Source organism: Podarcis bocagei (genome assembly GCF_964188305.1).
Source record: "Podarcis bocagei genome assembly, chromosome: 4".
NCBI lineage: Eukaryota > Metazoa > Chordata > Lepidosauria > Squamata > Lacertidae > Podarcis > Podarcis bocagei.
In genome coordinates this window covers 45,967,119-45,985,462 of record NC_138128.1, presented here as the reverse complement: position 1 = coordinate 45,985,462, position 18,344 = coordinate 45,967,119, and the positions used below count along the sequence as shown (strand labels likewise).

The 18,344-nt window shown below is 46.4% G+C and overlaps 1 protein-coding gene across 3 annotated transcripts in view; it reads left to right on the top strand.

Moving 5' to 3' along the window:
• SFXN3 (sideroflexin 3) overlaps positions 1–17,816 on the top strand; it is a 175,390-nt gene extending 157,574 nt beyond the window's left edge. The window contains exons 1-11 of one of the 3 annotated variants that reach the window (XM_081192270.1): positions 1,811–1,965; positions 5,519–5,685; positions 6,526–6,696; positions 7,545–7,643; positions 8,639–8,714; positions 9,127–9,212; positions 10,408–10,535; positions 11,336–11,385; positions 11,919–11,968; positions 13,350–13,397; positions 14,340–17,816. In XM_081192270.1, the coding sequence (XP_081048396.1) occupies positions 5,522–5,685; positions 6,526–6,696; positions 7,545–7,643; positions 8,639–8,714; positions 9,127–9,212; positions 10,408–10,535; positions 11,336–11,385; positions 11,919–11,968; positions 13,350–13,397; positions 14,340–14,436 (969 nt within the window). In that variant the 5' untranslated portion in view covers positions 1,811–1,965; positions 5,519–5,521 and the 3' untranslated portion in view covers positions 14,437–17,816. Of the gene's footprint in view, positions 1–1,810; positions 1,966–2,678; positions 2,700–5,518; positions 5,686–6,525; positions 6,697–7,544; positions 7,644–8,638; positions 8,715–9,126; positions 9,213–10,407; positions 10,536–11,335; positions 11,386–11,918; positions 11,969–13,349; positions 13,398–14,339 lie in introns of those variants that run through there. The other 2 variants (XM_081192269.1, XM_081192271.1) reach the window with 2 other exon arrangements.
• Positions 17,817–18,344: the final 528 nt, after the last annotated feature.

Genomic DNA, 18,344 nt, shown 5'->3' with positions numbered 1-18,344 from the left:
CCCCAAGCACTCCCTCCAGAATTCTTAGGGATGGAGCCCTTCCCCTTGGAACAGTGGAATCCTTGTATACATGCTCATTATAAGATCTAGATTCCAAAGCGCACCTTATTCTGCTCTAGGCCCTTTCCCTTGCAAGATCCTACTCACCTGGTCGTGTCATGCTGCTGAGAGTCCAGTTCTCTCGCATGCCTACCACAGATTTGGGATTTATCTCAAGGAACCAGCAAGGCGAAGGTATTAATATACCAGGAACGATGGCCCCAGGGGGCAACTTGGGACCACCCCAACCAGCATAATCCGGGGCAGGGAGATCAGGATTTCCATATCCTTTCTCCTTCACTCCCTGCCCCCATCCTCGCCTGGTGTTTAAATGTCTCTTTGTAAGCTAATGGGATTTGAATAGAAAGGGCTGGGGCTTTAATAATGTATACCATCTAGCAATGGATGGGAAAACAAGTACATTTCTTTTACATTAACTGTTGTGAGCAGAACAAACAAGTAAGCAATTTCCATGAGGTGGTTATATCCCACTAAAGAAACATTGGAATGTTTCCTTTTGAAATGTATCCAGATAGTAGACATACATGTTTTAAATCATTTTATTTTTATTTAAAATAATATTTCCAAAAAGATCTCATGGTCATCAATACATGTTTCACGATTATATCCTAAATCACACTAGAACATAAATACCAACAAAGCAATAAATCACATTGTTTGTGGTCTATTTCAGCTGAAAAAGCTATCCATGCATAGCAATGTAACAATTCATAGATTACTACCAAAGTAAAGGGTACTACAAGTATTAAGCATTTCTACTATGATATTGTGATTAATTCAGCCAAAGATATTTTCACATTGAGATGTCATGAATTCATACACGTTTGTCACACAGCATCTAAGAAATGTTCTGGCATTTGTTACAAATTCAGTAAACAGCAGCCCATTCCTGACATCTGATCTCAGATGGGACCCTATGCCATATCCGACTCTTTATAAGAATGTCTCCTTGGCCATCCTGGCTGGGGCTGATAGGAGTTGTAGTCCAAAACGTCAATGCTTCCGCTTCATCTGCCCTAATTTATGCTTCTCATGCGAGGCCATTCCATTCCACTGCACATGCAATAATATATTTTATCCATGGACTCTAGAGACTCAGCTACCTCCTCTCGCGGGTCCTGTTACAGGTCACCTGTATCCTGACTGCCAGCTTACTCTGAGCAAGCTGTTAAGAAACAAAGCTGCCCCCCTGACCCCCCCCACTCCGCCGCCCCTTCCAATCAAATTCTGCTGCGGGGGGTGGGTCGTACAATTGCCTGTTTTAAAGAGCAGCGAAGGAAGGAAACACTCTGCACATGTTCAAGGGCACTTTCCCCTAGCATCTCGCCCATTCCAGGGCCGGAGACGGGCTACTGGAGAAGCAGGCCCCAGGCTGCACCTGGGTCCTGCTACAGGTTTCATGCTTAAAACGTGGACAGCTCCGGCCGATTGCCAGTGAGCGGGGCAGGATCTGACCGCCAAAGCCTGTGTCAAGCGGCACGTAGCGCGCTCTGAAGGGGAGGCGCCCACTTTGCCTGCCGGGCGAGGAGCAAGGCAGGGAAAAGGCCGGCAGCCAGAGCAGCTGGCGCTGCCGCCTCCTCCTAATCCGATCCCCGCGAGGGCTGCCAGGGACAAGCCTCTCCCATCCGCCCCTTCCAGGCAGCCCCACCCCGGCCAGCCTCCCGCCCGCTCCGTTCCGCTTCCCAGCAGGCTCCGAGGAACTGGCTAGGCCGTAGCCCTGCCTCTTGGCCGGCTCTCCCTCGCCGCTCATTGGCTCTCGCCTCGCCGGGGGGCCCGCGACGCTCGGGCGCCGTGACAAGCCAAGGAAGGGGCCGGCCTCGGGAAGCAGCCCAGCGCCGCCGTGTCACAGCCGCCGGGCGACAGCGTTGCAGCCGCCACCGCCACTGCCGCCGCTCGGAGGAACAAGTGAGTTTCCTCTCGCAGGAATCGCGACCCAGCCCGGCCCTCCCCTCGCGGGGCGGGGACGCCTCCCGGCTCCATCCTGCGCTCTGCCTCGGGGCTCCCGGCGCCAGGATCTCCCTCGCCTTCTCCCTCGCTATGCAGCCTCTCCCTTTCTCCCTCCACAGCCTGCGGATTACTCATCACTCGTTCCCATCTCTCTCTCTCTCTCTCCTCCCCACCCCATGCCGCCCACTCCGCGCGCGCTTTCCCTTCCTCCTCCTCCTCCATCCGTTTTTATGAGTCACTCCGGGGTTTTGGGTGGGGGCCCATCCGCGTCACGAGCTCATGCACGCGCTGGCGGGTGACTCCCTGCGCGCACCGCGTGCCCAGGGGGCTGCTGAGCATCACGCCGGGATCTGGGGAGTTGGCTGGGAGGGCGGCAGGCAGAGGATGCGAGCGACAGGTAGCGGCACATAGCGGGATACGCAGAGCAGCCCTCTCCAATCCACCTTCAACTAACTCCCCGGGTTCTGTGGCGGGATAGCCTTGAAAGACGGGAGTCTTTCTCTCTCTCTCTCTCTCCCCCCCTCCCTTGGCCTCAAGGTCCCAGGGTGGGTAACAACATTAAAGCACAATTGAGAACAACTAACAACCGGGAAAATAAGGTGAGCCCTGAAATTAGATGCTCCAGGTGTCAAAGTCAGAGGCAAGCATCCTGTGGCATCCTGTCAACATCCTGTGGCAGCTGTATGATGAAGGTACTGGATGCATCTTTGTGGGAAGGGGGCTCCACAACTTAGGGGCTGCCATGGAGAATGGCCTCTCTTGGGGCACCAGCACCCCAGACTCTGAGGGTGGAGGAAGTACCAAGAGAGCGCCCCCCTCCGCCTGCCAATCTCAGCACCCAGGAAGGTCTGTGGGGCTTCTTTCATCCGTGAGCTTCTTCACATGCCTCCTGTTGGATGGCCCACTTTTTGTTTCATTTTCTCGCATTTAATAGCCCACCTTTTTCTCCAAGGAGCTCAAGGTGCATGGTTCTCCCTCCTCTCATTTAGTCCCCTCAACCTCCCTGTGATTTAGGTTAGGCGGAGAGGAAATGAATGGCCCAAGGCCACCCGGTGAGTTTCATGGACCAATGGGGATTTAAACTCTGGTTTCCCAGGTCCCAGTTGGGCATTCTAACCACTATACCACACTGGCTCCCAAGAGGACTGCAGAGAGAGAGACTGAAGACTTCCCTGTTTTCTTTATTTTGGGGTCTCCCATTTGCTCAGACATGCACCTCTTCTCTTACAGGGCTTTTTTTCTGGCCAGATAATATATTTTATTTTTAAAACACCAGCTTTACTTCAGAGGCTTCTATCTAGTTTGAAACATCACAACTTCATATAAGCAAATGGGTCATCACTTAGGACCATAGAATTGTAGAGTTGGAAGGGACCCCAAGGGGCATCTAGTCCAACCCTCCGCAGTGCAGGAATCTTAACTAAAGAATTCCTGACAGATGACTGGCCAAGTTCTGCATGGATGGAGCGATGTGTGTGTAGAAATCCTTACTTTTTGCATGGCTGGCTTGTCGCCTACTATACCCATGCCAGGACAAACTGATCCATAAAGCATGCTGTGATTTCAGCAGACCATTGTAGGACCATTGCTGGTTGTGTCATCTCCTCCCATTTTTAACCTAGCCATGTCCTATTTCTTTTATTTATTAATTTTCTTACATCTATAGTCAGTAGTGGCTGGTGAGCACTCTTCAGGAAACGACTTGGCGCATGGCTGCAGGAGCATCAGATTGACTCTGCTGTCATGTGCCACACAAAGCTTCCCCATGCCGCTTCACTGGCCCATGCTGTATATAGCCCACCTTGCTTCCATGTGGTCTACATGTGGTTCCTGGTGGTCAAACATCCAGGCACTGACAAGATCTGTTCCTGTTTAGCTGCCGCAAGGCAGTGGCCTCATGTGTCTTCAGGCCATATCCTGGGTTCTAGGGAAAAAGTGCTGGCATATACTTCGTGTACTCTTGGCTGTGTGCTATAGTGCCAAACTGAATGCTTGGTAGGTTATAGACACACCAAGTATAGACACACTCATAGTATTAATGTGGATACAGACTTAAGTAACTACTCAAGTCGAGGATTTCAGACTTGACTATTCCTCCTAACCCAGGAATTGTGTTGATCATCCACTGTTAGTACAAGCTAAATTGACAGAAGGTCTGAGGGAGAACCCAGTGGTGTGGTTTGCTTCTTGGAAATTAAAGTAATTTGCTGCATTTTAACATAGAACTGCCTTCTGCAGCTCTTTGGCCTCTTGGTAGACCAGCAGCAAGTACAGAAATAAAAAATGCTTGAGAAGCTTTTCAGGTTAAAAAGGAAAGGGGAGGTGACCTCTTGATACCTTGCTGGTCTCCAGATGAAATTGACTAATTTCCTTGTTCATGCCATTTTCACCCACTAATGAGAATAGAATTCAAATCCCTGAAATTTTATTAGGTTCAATCTGTATCTCTGCATGTTCTTTGTATGCAGTCTCTGCAGGAAAGCTTCAGAGTATTTGTTCTAATAATACTGCAGATAAAGTCTTTATCGGCTTTTTATTTTTTATTTTTGAATATTGCTGTTGTGCCTCACAGGGTTTCCATCCAAAAGGATTATTCCTTCCAGAGAGAATTTGTGAATATTGGAGGCTGACATTTTTCTTTGACGCAAGGAGTATGATGTTTGTTATTTTAATCATTGCCTGGGTAACAGTAGGGGCATGACAAATGGGATTTAAAGGGCAACCAACATTTCCAGACGTGAATCTTGATGTGAGCCTTAGTGTTGATGTAACCTCTATAAGCTCAGCTTCAAGTGCTAGAAAATAAGCAACTTAACATGTATATTGATTTACCTGTTTTTATTGTACTGGCTCAATTTTGCTTAGGCACATATTCTGTCTGCTGCGTAGAAGGCTCAAGGGCTAGGAATCTCTCTAATGGGATGCAAAAAACCCTCTTGCGCTTAACAGGCAGGATCCCCTATGTATGTAAGGAGGAACTCAGGAGCAAAGCACCAGCATATCAGCAACTTGGGGAATGGTGGAGATGTGAGAAGATCACATCATCCTTGTATGCGAGTAAAAGCGAAAGTCGTGCTTTCAGGTGGTACGAAAGTGACCTTGTACATATCTGATAACTTCCCCAGTTTTGCCTGTTCCTGCTTTGTTGGAGAGCATTGTGTGCGAGTTCTAATGGTCTTTGAAAAACAAACTTTCAGCACATAAGCTTGGGCCCTAAGATAAGATAACTTAATCAAGTTCATGGGAGGAATTCTTCCTGTCCCTTCCTCCCATTTGCAGCCACTTGCTTCCCTGAATGGAGAATGGAGAGAGACATTTGTATGGGTAAGAAGCCTCTGACTTTGGCATGGATGGAATTTAGCCTGCTGTATAAAGATAAAGAGTCACATCCATTGCTCTGACTGCTTTTGCCTCCGGCCCCACCTACCACTGGCAATGTGGACCCAACCCTTCTGCTTAGCCTCACTGTGACATGAGTTGAGTTTGCTCTCCCTCCTTTGTGTCCTTGCAGAAGATGTCTGGGGAACTGTCCTTGCGCATCGACACCAAGGAGCCACGATGGGACCAGAGCAGCTTCACAGGGAGAGCAAAACACTTCTTCACGGTGACAGATCCTCGCAACCTTCTGCTCTCTAGCAAAACTCTGGAAGAGGCCCGGAGGGTGATTGAGGATTACAGGTTCTCTTGTTAGTCTGGGGATTGCTTTGGTCCTTAGAGAATGACAAGGAAGGCAGTGCCAGGAGTGAGGGGGTGAGGTTGTGGGGAATCCTGATGTTGTGCTATCTAGAGGCTTTTAAAGCACTTGGTGTCAGCTGTCCTCTAATTCCTGGAATTTGTAGATTCCTCTTAGCACTCTGGAGTGGCTTGTTGACTTTCAATATAGTGGCTCTGGGAAAGCAAAAGCAGGGAGAACGAACTCCTAGGAAGAGGGATGCACTTTTAGAAGGAATGGAAAGATGAAGCTTAGAGAATAAGTTTATTTACAGGCCACTTTCCCAAAGGATGCTCCAAGTGGCTCACAAGAAAAGCAAACAAATCAATTTATAGGTACAACGAAGACATAAATATATCATAAATGCAGTCTTTTATGTTCCCACTAGCAAACAAACATATTAGTATTAACGATTCCCTCATTAGTATTAATGTCTCCTCCAGTGACTACTGGCCATTGGTGACAGAGCATTAGCATAGTCCCAAACCATTTCCCTGTCTACACATCCTATTCCAAACCCAATATTTTTAATTAATCAGAACATTCAAAGGAACCCATCCAAGACTATCCACAGGGCAACTGGTCCATTTGAAGGGTCTCCTTGCATTTCACAGTGTACATGAATAGAGAGGAGTGTTGAGGGGTACCTCTGGTCATTGCTAATACAGCTATTCTTACCTCCCAAACTGACCCCACCTCTTCCTAGTACAGTGCGTTGATACTTCTTGCCCCAGCAACCTCCACAGCAAATCTTCTCATTTCCCTAAACTGCCTCCAATCTTCTTTCCTTTTCTTGATTGTTTCAGGAAAGGGAAGGTGTCGCCAGGATTGACTGAGGACCAACTATGGCGGGCAAAATACATCTACGACTCGGCTTTCCACCCGGACACTGGCGAGAAGATGATCCTGATTGGGCGAATGTCGGCCCAGGTGCCCATGAACATGACCATCACTGGCTGCATGCTCACTTTCTACAGGTAGGTGCACAACTTCTAAGGTCCTACTGGTGGCCACGCGAACTGCAGCGTGACAACAGCCTTACATTTGATGTAATGCAGCAATTTAGAGGGCTAATTTGAAGCAGTCTGCTGTGATAGGAGTTTAACACTGTTCCCCTCTCTCCCCTGCCTCAGTGCTCAAGTTGCTCTTAGCTGCAGGGAAAAAATCAAATACTATATGGGCAAGTACCTCTGAGGGAAATGCCAGCTTTGGGGCAGGAAGAGGGAGCAATCTAACATTGTGGCTGGGGGCAAGAATTAACCCCACTTTTCCCCATGCCATGGACCTTACCTAGGGTTGCCATATTTCAAAAAGTGAAAATCCGGACAAAAAGGTTGTTGAGCTTTCTATTTTTTAAGGAAAATCGACACTGCCAACAAGGGTTGCCAGACATCTGGATTTTCCCAGACATTTTAGCAATTTCTGCCTAGACAGACTGCAATATCCTGGCTATGTCTGGGAAATTCTGGACGTATAGCAACCCTACCTCACCCAAATTGCACCCTAAGATCAGCTAGTTAATGAAATAAAAAAAGCTAGTTTTAATGAAATAAAAAAGAGATTTGTTCATGGATTTTCTGTGTTGGATGTAGTTTGGCCCTAAATCTGAAGGAGAAAGGAAGTGCTGTGTATGTGGTGGAACAGTGGCATTGAAACTGCATGCGTACCTCATTGAGTGCTTTTGTGTATATGTATGGAGGAGGGGCTATGAGAAGCACACACCAAATCAGTACATAGAGCTCGTTCGCTACTTCTTTGAGAATTAGCCTAACATCCTGGTTTTTGTCATGTTTATGGGAGCCCTGACTTTTCTCTTTCCTTGCAGAACAACCCCTGCTGTTCTGTTCTGGCAATGGGTGAACCAGTCATTCAATGCCATTGTCAACTACACTAACCGGAGTGGAGATGCTCCCATAACCGTCAGGTAAGAAGACACTGAGTACTGCCCAAGAGCCCTGGAAACGAATGCAGACATATTTGTGGGAAATTTGCCATGGGATTGCCTGATACCACTATAGGAGCTGCCTCTACAGGGTAGCTTTTCAGGACCCATACCTGCCAAGGAAGCAGATCATCAGGCCCCAAAAATTCTGCTCCCTCATCCCAGATGGCTATAGGTGTGGACTCGGATTATTCCACATTTGTTCAGGAGCTCCTTCCTAATTACATTTCAAGTGGAAGCCATGACAAAACATTGCACTGTTGAGTAATCCTATTCAGGGTGCCAGCCAATTTTCAGGATACTCCATTTCATCCTCTTTCCCACCTGTTTCTCGGCCCCCCTACAACAGTCAGCATTCTATTGCTAGTGAGCATGCTCAGTCCTCACTGGGCTGTGTTTGGGGTCCTTCCCTTCGGTTCATAGTTTCCCTTAAGTTTTCTTTCGAACTTCTGCGAAACTTGAGACTCCCCCAAGTCTGCTGGTACCTCCCTCTTGTGCGTGAATGGGTGCCATTTTTTGGTGGGTGGGGATCCACACTGGGAGAATGAATTCACTCTTAGCCTTTTCCCATTGCAAATCCCAGGAAAACCCATGGGAGCTATTTCTTCAAAGTGGTGTGCCTAGGAAGCAGTGGTAGCCCCATTTGTGGGGTCAAGAGGAGAGGATTGCAGGGGCTGGGCTTTCCAGGAGTCATGGAGGGAAAGCTTGAAGTCAAAAGCAAGGTAGACCATGGTGGAGACCACCTGTGCAGAAACGGGTAGGGAATGAGGCAAGAAGGAACACTGGCAGTGCTAGGAAAGGTGGTGAAGATGTGTGACTGCTTAGTCTTGGTGGGGATTTTTAATAGTGGGAAATAGGAATGTTCCTGCATGTCCCACCCATTCAATACCTTTCCCAGGGGAAGCATTAGGGCTGGGACTAGACAGGAGGAAGTTGAGAGTATCTTAGCCTCACCTGGTTGCCTGCTTCCTTTACAGCCAGCTGGGCACTGCCTACGTCAGTGCTACCACAGGAGCTGTGGTCACAGCACTGGGCCTCAAGTCCCTCACCAAGGTAAGGCACCCACCGGCTGTGTCTGCTCTGGCAGAGCAAGGAGGATATGCCTGTTCTTTGAGATTAGGTTGTCACACTTCGGTGTTACAAACAAGATCTTGCATAGGACAAGTGACTCTCTTTCCTTATTTGCTTATCAGCATTCCCTGGCCACTGAGCATGCTCAGCACTCACTGAGATGTTTGGAAAGGTTTTCTTCCCGTGGTGTGTGTGTGTGTGTGTACTTCTGCAAATCTTTGGTTCCTCTTCCTGTTTTCTCTTGTGCATTGGTCAGACCTGTGCAGGGGGGGTGGGGTGGGCAGCTGGGTACACTTTCCCTGGGCAAATTCATCCTGCTGTTAATTCAAACTGTAACACATGTCTCCTCTCTCTTTCTCTTTCTCTTTCCCTTTCAACTCTTCCACCTCGGTAGCACCTTCCACCCATCATTGGACGCTATGTGCCTTTTGCAGCTGTGGCAGCGGCTAACTGTATCAACATACCATTAATGAGGCAGAGGTAAGATAGGGCTGTGTGATGGGGAGAGGCTAGGAACTTAGGAGGATGCCTTGCACTGAGTCAATATAGCACAGTATTGGGACATCTGGCTCAGTATTGTCTACACTGACTGGCAGGGTCTCTCCTGGGTTTGAGAGGGGAGCTTCCTATCCCTTCCTGGAGACACCAGCAACCTTTTGCCCCAGCAAAGCATGTCCTCTGACACTGAAACATAGCCCACCCTCCTGGAAAGGGGAAACCAAAGTCCAGGTCTTGGCCATTTCTTGCTAGTAGCATATTCTAAATTGCTGCACCCCTGGGCATCTTTTCTCAGTCTTTTGACTTTGAAAGTATGAGGTGTTCACAGCTAAGATAATATGCAGAATCCACAATAACTGGCACCAGGCTAACAGCATAGCAGAGGGCTTTGCCATTATAGATCTATGAAGGAGGGGGGGGGGGACTTGGAACATAGTAAAAAGTAATACCAGGTTGCGTAAGGGGAACCACCTCCCCCAGAATGAAGAGAGAAGCTTTCTAGCTATTTAGAAAGCAACGTCTACATTTCTGTGATAAGTTTGTTACTGTAGTTGAGAATATAGTTCCTTTTATTTCTTTGTATCCCATCTTTTCCTACTTGGTAATTCAAGGCGATATACAAAGGTCTCCCATCCAGGCACCGACCGGACCGAGACCTGCTTAGCTTTATGAAGATTGCTGCATCATGTGCCAGAGCCAGGGTAGAGAACTAGGGTTTTGAAGTAGGTGGAAGAAGTTGGAGAGGAGGCAACATAATGAAGAGTAGAGAAAAAGTGTAATGAAGAGTGGAGCCACGGGTCAATCTCCTGATGTGCCTTGTCCTCATGTCTGAACAGTGTCTGCTGTTGTGCTGTTTATGTGGTTTTGGTTCATGGGGAGTGGTCAGTTGGAATAATGTGGTGGAGCTACTCCACATCGTTCCATGGTCCTATACCACATTGTTCCAGACTATCCTTCTTTGGAGATCCAGCAGGACAGACGTGGTCCTGTGCTGGCTGGTGGGTGGAATTTTGGAGTTGATGCCTAGTTTAATACTTGTGTTCCCGGTCTAGAAAGACAGGAAGCACAGGCAACTAGGACTCAGAAGAATTGCTGCATTTCTGGCAGCAAGAGAAAGGAGAGGCTGAAAATGACAATAAAGGGTTGTATTATTTCCCCCCCTTAACCATTTTTACAGGGAGCTAAAGCTTGGTATCCCCATTACAGACGAGAATGGAAATCGGTTGGGTGAGTCAAAGGCAGCCGCTCAGCAAGCCATTGCACAAGTGGTGGTGTCTCGAATTGGCATGGCTGCACCTGCCATGGGTAAGTAGCTGCTGCATTGGCCCTTGGCTAGAGCAGAAGCAAATATATGAAGTTCCAACTTCGCCAATAAGGGATGATGCGGTTTTTTATGGGTGGAAATGTGAATGATTTTGATTTGCTGGCTTCTCTCAATTTTTTTTGGCAAGATTCAAATATGAAATATTATAAACTGAGGAGTGTTTCTTTTTAACTATTAATTAATTTGGATGCTTGATGTGCATTGATGTGCTCAGTGACAGAGCACATGTTTGCATGTAGCAGGGCCCAGGTTAAAACTTTGGCACTTTTAATTTAAAAGGGCCCTGAGATCTGCTGATGGAGGGCAGTACAGTGGTGTAGCCTGGGGGGTGCCAGGGGGACCATTGTCCCAGGCGCACAATTGGGGAGGCGCCAACCAGGCACCCTTCCCCCGCAGAGATCCGGCGCATGCAGGGGCTAGACAGCACAGAGGGTGAAGAGCACCCTTCGTGCCCTGTGCCCCCCATTTGAGCTTTCACAGATTGCCTGGAGAATATTTGAGATCAAAATTAAGCATTTTGAAGATCCCATTAATTTTAGTTCTGCTTTTGGTGCATACATGCTGGGCTATTTTGTCATTATCTCCTGAAAGGTTCTACCAAGGTAGAAATCCTGTTTAAGTTGTTGGCATTGGGATGTTAGTTTCCGAGTATCCTCAATGGATTCCAGGAAGTCCTAGAGAAATAAAACAACAACAACCCTAAACCCGATTCAAAATGTGCAGGAGACATTTGGCTGGTTGGGTGTGTCTTTAATATTCTCCTTCCTCATTTTCCTTATAGCCATCCCTCCTGTGATCATGAACGCACTAGAGAAGAGAGCATTTTTGAAGGTAGGTCCTTTTGGATCTTAGTTCAGCTCCCAGGCCTCCATTCCTAGAGGCTGAGAAGGATGTGGTTGCTTTCTTGATATGAGCCATATTTGTGTATGTGTGTTCAGCTTCCTTCTCAACCCTCATGAAACAGAGTGCTAGATGAGATAGGCCTTTGGGTTGATCCAGCAGGGCTCTTCTTACGCTGGTCAGGAAGGGGAGTTTAATTTCTTAGAAGGTGTATTGACTGCCATCTTGGAAATGCTAGGGTCAATTGTTGACAATTACAAAAAAATATTCAAAGCTTCTTAAGCAGGGGTGGCTAACCCTTGGCTCTCTAGATGTTGCCATCATCCCTGACCATTGACCATGCTAGCTGAGACTGTGTTGTAGTTTCGCACTATCTGGAGTGCCACATAGGGCTTTCCCCAAGAAACGTATGAGTGCTCCTGCTGTGTAAATGGCTGCACCTCTGTAGGCAACAAGCGACAACGGCTGCTTTGGAAACGGATGTAGATACTGAACACGAACCAATGCCTTGTGTTTCCTTCCAGCGGTACCCTTGGATGAATGCTCCTCTGCAGGTTGGGCTGGTGGGCCTGTGGTAAGTGCGCTTCTTCCCTTGTGCAAATGGGAGTATTTTATGTCAGGAGGAGAGAGCATGTTGCCAGAGCTCTGAGAAGAATGTCAGTGCAAACCGTGCTCACATTCACACTGTATGTTTATAAAGTGCCACAATACCACTTTAAACAGTCACGGCTTCCCCCAAAGGATTCTGGGAGCTGTAGTTTGTTAACAGTGCTGAGTTTGTTAGGGGGCCCCTATTCCCCCCCCCCCACGCACCAAAAAAGCTACAATTTCCAGAGTTCCCTGTGAAGAGGAATTGAATATTAAATCACTCAGGGGACTGTAGCTCTGTGTGGGCAGCAGGGATCTCCTAACAACTTAACGAACCCTTAGCACCCTTAACGAGCTGCAGTTCCCAGAATACTTGAGGAAAGCCATGGCTGTTTAAATTGATACCATAGCGCTTTAAATTTATGGTGTGAATCTGACCAATGTGGGGAAGTAGAATGCCTATGACTGGGGAGGCTCAGGTTCAAATTCTTTCTCAGCCAGGAAACTGACTTTCTCTCAGACCAACCTGGTTGTGGAGGCTAAAATTGGGGGTAGCTGGTTGGGGCATGATGACCTAGGAGCCTTGAGCTCCTGGGATGAAAGAGAAGACAAGCATGGAATAAATGAATAATAAAGAAACACGGCTTTTGGCTAGAACCAGATAGCACTTGGCTTACAGGAGCAAGTGAGGTAATCTCCTGAGAAAGTATGATTGTGGGAATCAGGCATGGGGACCCACATTCCATGGCCATTCTGGATTTTCTTCCCTGGCAACTGTGGCTTGACCTTTAGGCTGATCAGAATTTCTACCAGTTCCTATCAATGTATATCAGTTTGAAGGTGTTGAAATTTATGAGTGGCAACCTGTTCCATTCTGAATATTTCAACTTTTGTGGGTTGCCCCCCCCACAAGCCCCATTGAAATGACATTAACATGGTACCCTGCTTATTTGTAATGGATCAGGCAAGGTAGCTTTCATGACATAGTGCTATTCCTTTTGGAAATTTGACTAGATCCCCATTCCAGGAAAATGGGTTGGGGGCCTTTTGCCAACCTGGTGCCCTCCAGATGTTTTTGATGATCACTTGTAGTTGTGGAGAGCTCCAGGTTGGTGAAGGAGGCACAAGAGAAAAGCTTTGATTGGGATGCAGGATACTGCACTCCATTGTGTGTTGTTCGGCATCTACAATTCTGACTGGGAGAAAGAAAGCAGCCTATACCCCCAACACATAGAGCAACATAGAACATTGCCATTGCCCCCCCCCAAGGTTGGTGGGAGGGGGGTGAGGGTTATTTCCCCCCAGAGCGACTCCCTTGCCCATTCTCCAAGGCAGAAGTGACTCCTCTCCTGTCTTTGTTTTTCCAGTTTGGTGTTTGCTACCCCTCTTTGCTGTGCACTCTTCCCCCAGAAAAGGTAAGCATGTCATTGCATGTTATATTCTATGAGAGTGGTTCCCGGGGTCCATTTGGGGTCCAGCCACCCAGGGGGCTCGTGGCACATACCCATCAACTGTCTGGGACATCCCGTTTGGAGGGGCTATGCTCTCGAGTGAGATCTTGTGCTCTTGCGTATGGGTCACATAGACCTTAATGGACCTGTTAGTCATGTTCATTAACTTCAGGCAGTCTGTTCTGAGTAGACCTAGCACTGAATGCAAGTATCAGTGCTAAATCTGTATAATTTTGAATGGGGAGTTCCTCATAAACTGTTTCTTTTCTTTTTTTTAAATATTTTGCTGTTCAAAGTCAACATTTTCACAACTGTTTACTTTCAATTCAAAATTTGAAAAGGTGGTTTTCCCCCCTTGTTATTTTGCCGGGGTGGGTGGGGGAAGAAGCATTATTTTGAAAAACATGGCCTTTTTAATGTTTGTGTTGCTGCGGTTTTCATGCCCTGCTGGTGTGTTACAGTCTTGAAGCCTGATCCTGTCTTAAGCGTAGAAGCAATCCTACATTCTTTAGGAATCACAGATGTTTCCCCTTTCTGCTTGGGAGGTTTTCAAATGTGGGCAGTGCCACAGTTGGGGGAAATGCCACACAGTGTGGGAAAGAGCATCCCACATTAAGTTTGAAGAAGATACCTCTGGTCACCACATTCTTGGGACCTGGTTTCTCCTTCCTTGACTGTGGTCTTCTCCAGAAGCATACATGGTGGACACACTGTAAGCATCTCTTTCCCGTAATAAACAGACTAGCCTACTGCTGATTTAAAACATGACATGGGAGGTCATAGCCCATTTTTCAGAGCATGGCTGTGCACCTCTTGAGATAGCCCTGCTCCATAACTTTGCTTTCCATTTCCTACTCTCTCCTTTGCCCTAAGAACTAGAAAAACATCTTGTTTTCCTTTTTCCAGCTCAATGCGGGTGAGCCGCCTGGAACCTGAAGTCCAAGCTCTGATCAGGGAGAAAAACTCTGACATTGAGGTTGTCTACTTCAATAAAGGGCTTTGAGAGAAGCTTCCTCATGCTACCCTGGTATGGAGTAAAAAAAACAGGAAGAAGTAGAAGAACCAGGGATCCGGTGCTCCTGAGGAGGAATTTACACTTTGTAATAGTATAATCCCTTTTATATGCTGCTTTCTTATTGGCTGTCAAGTCATGGCAGGCCCTATGTGTATGATATAACCTTCCTGAATTCAGGTGAACCCTAGGGTAGATTGTAATGTGGCAGTGTGGCAGTTGCAGTGATGTATGTTCATACTCTGAACAAAGCAGAAACATTCCAGTGATGACCCATTTGGGTTTCAGGAGCAAAGAAGTCCTTAAGCCTAAATCCTTACATTACACATAGTTCTACAGTGGTATGTGTACAGGTGTGTATGTATGTGCACTATAATCTTAATGATGTATTATCCTAAGAATGATAACCTTGAGAAATGTTTGGGAAGAGGAGAAATCCATGGGACACTTGAGAATCAGTTGCTACATGGAAGGCAACTTGCTGTCCTGGTTAGTTGGAGTTTCATGCATTCAGAGGTAAAGGAGATCACTCTCCCACATAAGAGCATTATGTGTTTTTGCAATACCTACGTTCTTGAGATGTTTTTTCTCTAGACAACCTTTGTTTTTGCAACCAAAACATGTTTTTCCAAGAACCTCTGCATTCTCTTCCTGTTCTGATACTTTGCTGATAAGAGAAATGTACGAGAATGACAGTATGTGCAGCCTTGAAACCACAAAACCCATGAGGCAGGGTGAGCGCTAGTCCAATAAGCACACTGCTTCCTACATAGGGAAGCAAGCAATGGAACATATTGAGTTTGCAGGAAACCGCTAAAATTCAAACAGGTTGGTGGATTTTCTATCAGCAATCTTCTATTCGGAGGTGAGCACATGCTTCAAAGAAGAAGCAAAGATCTGGTGTTTGCATAATTATGTCATGGGAGATGGGATCATGGAAATCAGCTGATCCTAACATGCCCCTTATCTGCCCCTTGGAAACCACAGAATTTCACATAAAGTGGGAAGGGATGTGTCTATATATGTAGAGGCTTCACCCCTTATGTTCTGCTTAGCTGTTTTAGCATAACCACAGCAATATTTTGTACGGTTGCATAGCTTGCTTGAAGGCCCAGGGCGATTGATAGGGATGGCATCCAAATGGAGCATCACTTCTGCCAGCTTCATTGGATCAGGTGAGGGTTGTGACAGCAGCAACCCCATGCTCATGGGGCCTGGTGGTTTCACCTCCCAGACCGAGAAAGAAATCTGTTCTGCTTACCCTTTCCACACACTCACCCCCCCCCAAACCTTTCATTAATACCATGGGTGGTATCCAACTAAGTGGTTCCTCTGGTGCAAGTATCTTAAGAACACAATACAAGCCTACTGGATCAAGCCAATGGCCTATTCTCATAGTTGCAGACAAATGCCAATGGGGAGCCTGCAAGCAGGACATGCATCTAACAGCACTCTGCCCACCTGGGTTTCCCATCACCTGGTATTAAGAGGCATAACGTCTCGTGACAGTGGAGCTGGAACATACTTATTGTTGTGCAAAGGAACTTCTGCTCCCTCTCCTCTCCCTGTGTCCCCCATCCCCTGAATCTGTCCTAGGGGTTCCCAACCCTCAAGAGCGAATGGGCGGGGCCTTGGGGGCACATGGAGAGGGAACAGCAATATGAAGAATTCTGTTGTGCAAGTAGAAATCTCACCATTTAGTTGGAGAATTCCTAACCCCACGCTCCAAATTTCTTAAGCACATACCTTGTTGCTCCAAGTGAATACTTACCTGGGTGAATTTGTAAGGTAGAAAATGGTCGCACCTGCCTGAGAGCATAAATGACTCTCTTTGGTGGATGTGGCTGTGACTGAATAGTGGTACACATAAGTATCTCTTCTTTATCTGGACCTGTACTTTACCAGAACAGTTGAGACAACCACTCTGAGGTTTTGTTTCATTTTTACAATCAAGCAGTACATAAAATCTTACAAAATAAATAAAATAATAAATGATGTTCCGGCATTTGGGAAGGTGTGTCTGCACAAAAGCTCTTGGGTATCTGGTTTGATGCTTTATTTGCTAAAGCAGTATCCAATACTCACGAGTGTGCACTAACCACAAGGTTTGTTTTGGACCCTGATTCAGCACTTTGGAAATTACTCCAGTTTGGCTCAGACAGTTTGAAGGCTGCCTCGTTCATCTTGGCACCGTATCAGAATACTGATCTGGGAAAAGCTGAAGCTTTGTGCCTCCCCATTGGCTGTCATGAGGAAATCAACAAATTATTATAGCCTCTTTCCATTTGACAGAATTGTATGCAATTTGCAAGCATAGCAAACCCTTTGGACTGGAAGAAGCCTGCCATAATTCCAGTCAAAAAGGTGCAGGTTTGTTTGCGCTAGACTTCTTCCACCCTCTCCCCACCTTGGCTTTCTTCTTAAATGGAAAGCTTGAGGAGAGATGTCATTTTTTTGCAAACACACTTTCTGACTCTGAATCAACATTTGCTCCTAATAAAGAAAGTAATGTGGGCAGGAGGTTTTCTTCAGTATTACCCTGTGTTGATTATGGTACCAGCCTTGTAACCCTACAGTTGCTTCTGTCTGCCATGTAGACTTAACTGGTCAGTGCTAGGATCAGATTTGTGTGTAGTGATCAGGTGCACTGAATCAGCGCATCCATAAGATGCCTTTGGGTGGATTTGACCCATAAAAATTCTCTTCGCTGATGGTCTGAAGGGATAAAATGCTCTACAGCAATGTCCATCCCTGTAGTCCATGCTGTTGCATATTCTGATTCAGATTCCATTTGCTCAGAATGTTTAGTTCAATGTCATTTTTGCCCTTGACTTCAGCAGCAGCAGCAGGGTCCATAGCACTTATTTGACCTAAGCAACACACACACACAGCTAAACTGGAACAAGTGTGTGTGATGACACATGATGTCTGGCCTGCAAAGTAGAATAAATAACTGCCAGAACTGCCTTCTCCAAAGGTGGATGAAGGTCAGTGGCTTAATCCAGTTTTATGTACTTTTTATCCCTGGAGCAAATCATTTATTTTAATCTGAGCAGAACTGCCTGGGTTGGCACGCTTCCTTTGTTAAATGTCATCTTTGCTGGAGCCTCAGAGTTCCATCAGGGGTTACTATATATGCTCTTTATCACACTCACTTAATGAGACCTCATCTGATGCAACTCTTACAAGCTTAAAATGGTTTGAGTCAGCTTATTTTTCTTTTACTGTGTTGGGTTATGTTTGAGGCTTATTTTACCAAATGCAAAGCAATGTCTGTGCAGGAATCCTCATTGATTCCATGTTATACCTCTTGTATAGCTTTAAATAAGGCATCTGTTTCCAAATAAAGAATATAATTTCTGTCTCTTGCACATGTCTTTGCTGTTTTCTTGAACTGACAGGTAAAATGCATTGCTATGTTTCTTGCTCACATACAGCAGATTTTAATGCAGAGTTTTGTTTTAAGGAAATGTGACCAAAATTACTCCTACCGGCGATGAAGGCAAAAAGCTTCCTGCTAACTTCCAAGTGTGGGTCCCCTAATTCCCACCCACATTCTTCAAAGGTTAATCCGTTTATGATTACAGTGATTATTCCTGTTCATGGAAGGGCTATGCTGTCATTTGAGCAAAGAAATCAGTATACTCTCCAAGATGTGTCCCACATTCCAGGCCATTTTTCACTTTACAAAATTCCTACACAAAAGACAACCTGTATGTAGCGCATCATGTCGTGATTTATTCTGAGAGCACTTAAATGTTACTAAGCACTGTGCAAAGCTAATTTAAAACCACAGGGGCTTCCTTGCAGGCCTGCAGTTTTAAAGCTTTCTGATGTACCAAGCAACAAAAAGTGGGAGAGCGAATGTGATCTAGACAAGAAGGGAAAGGAAACAAAAA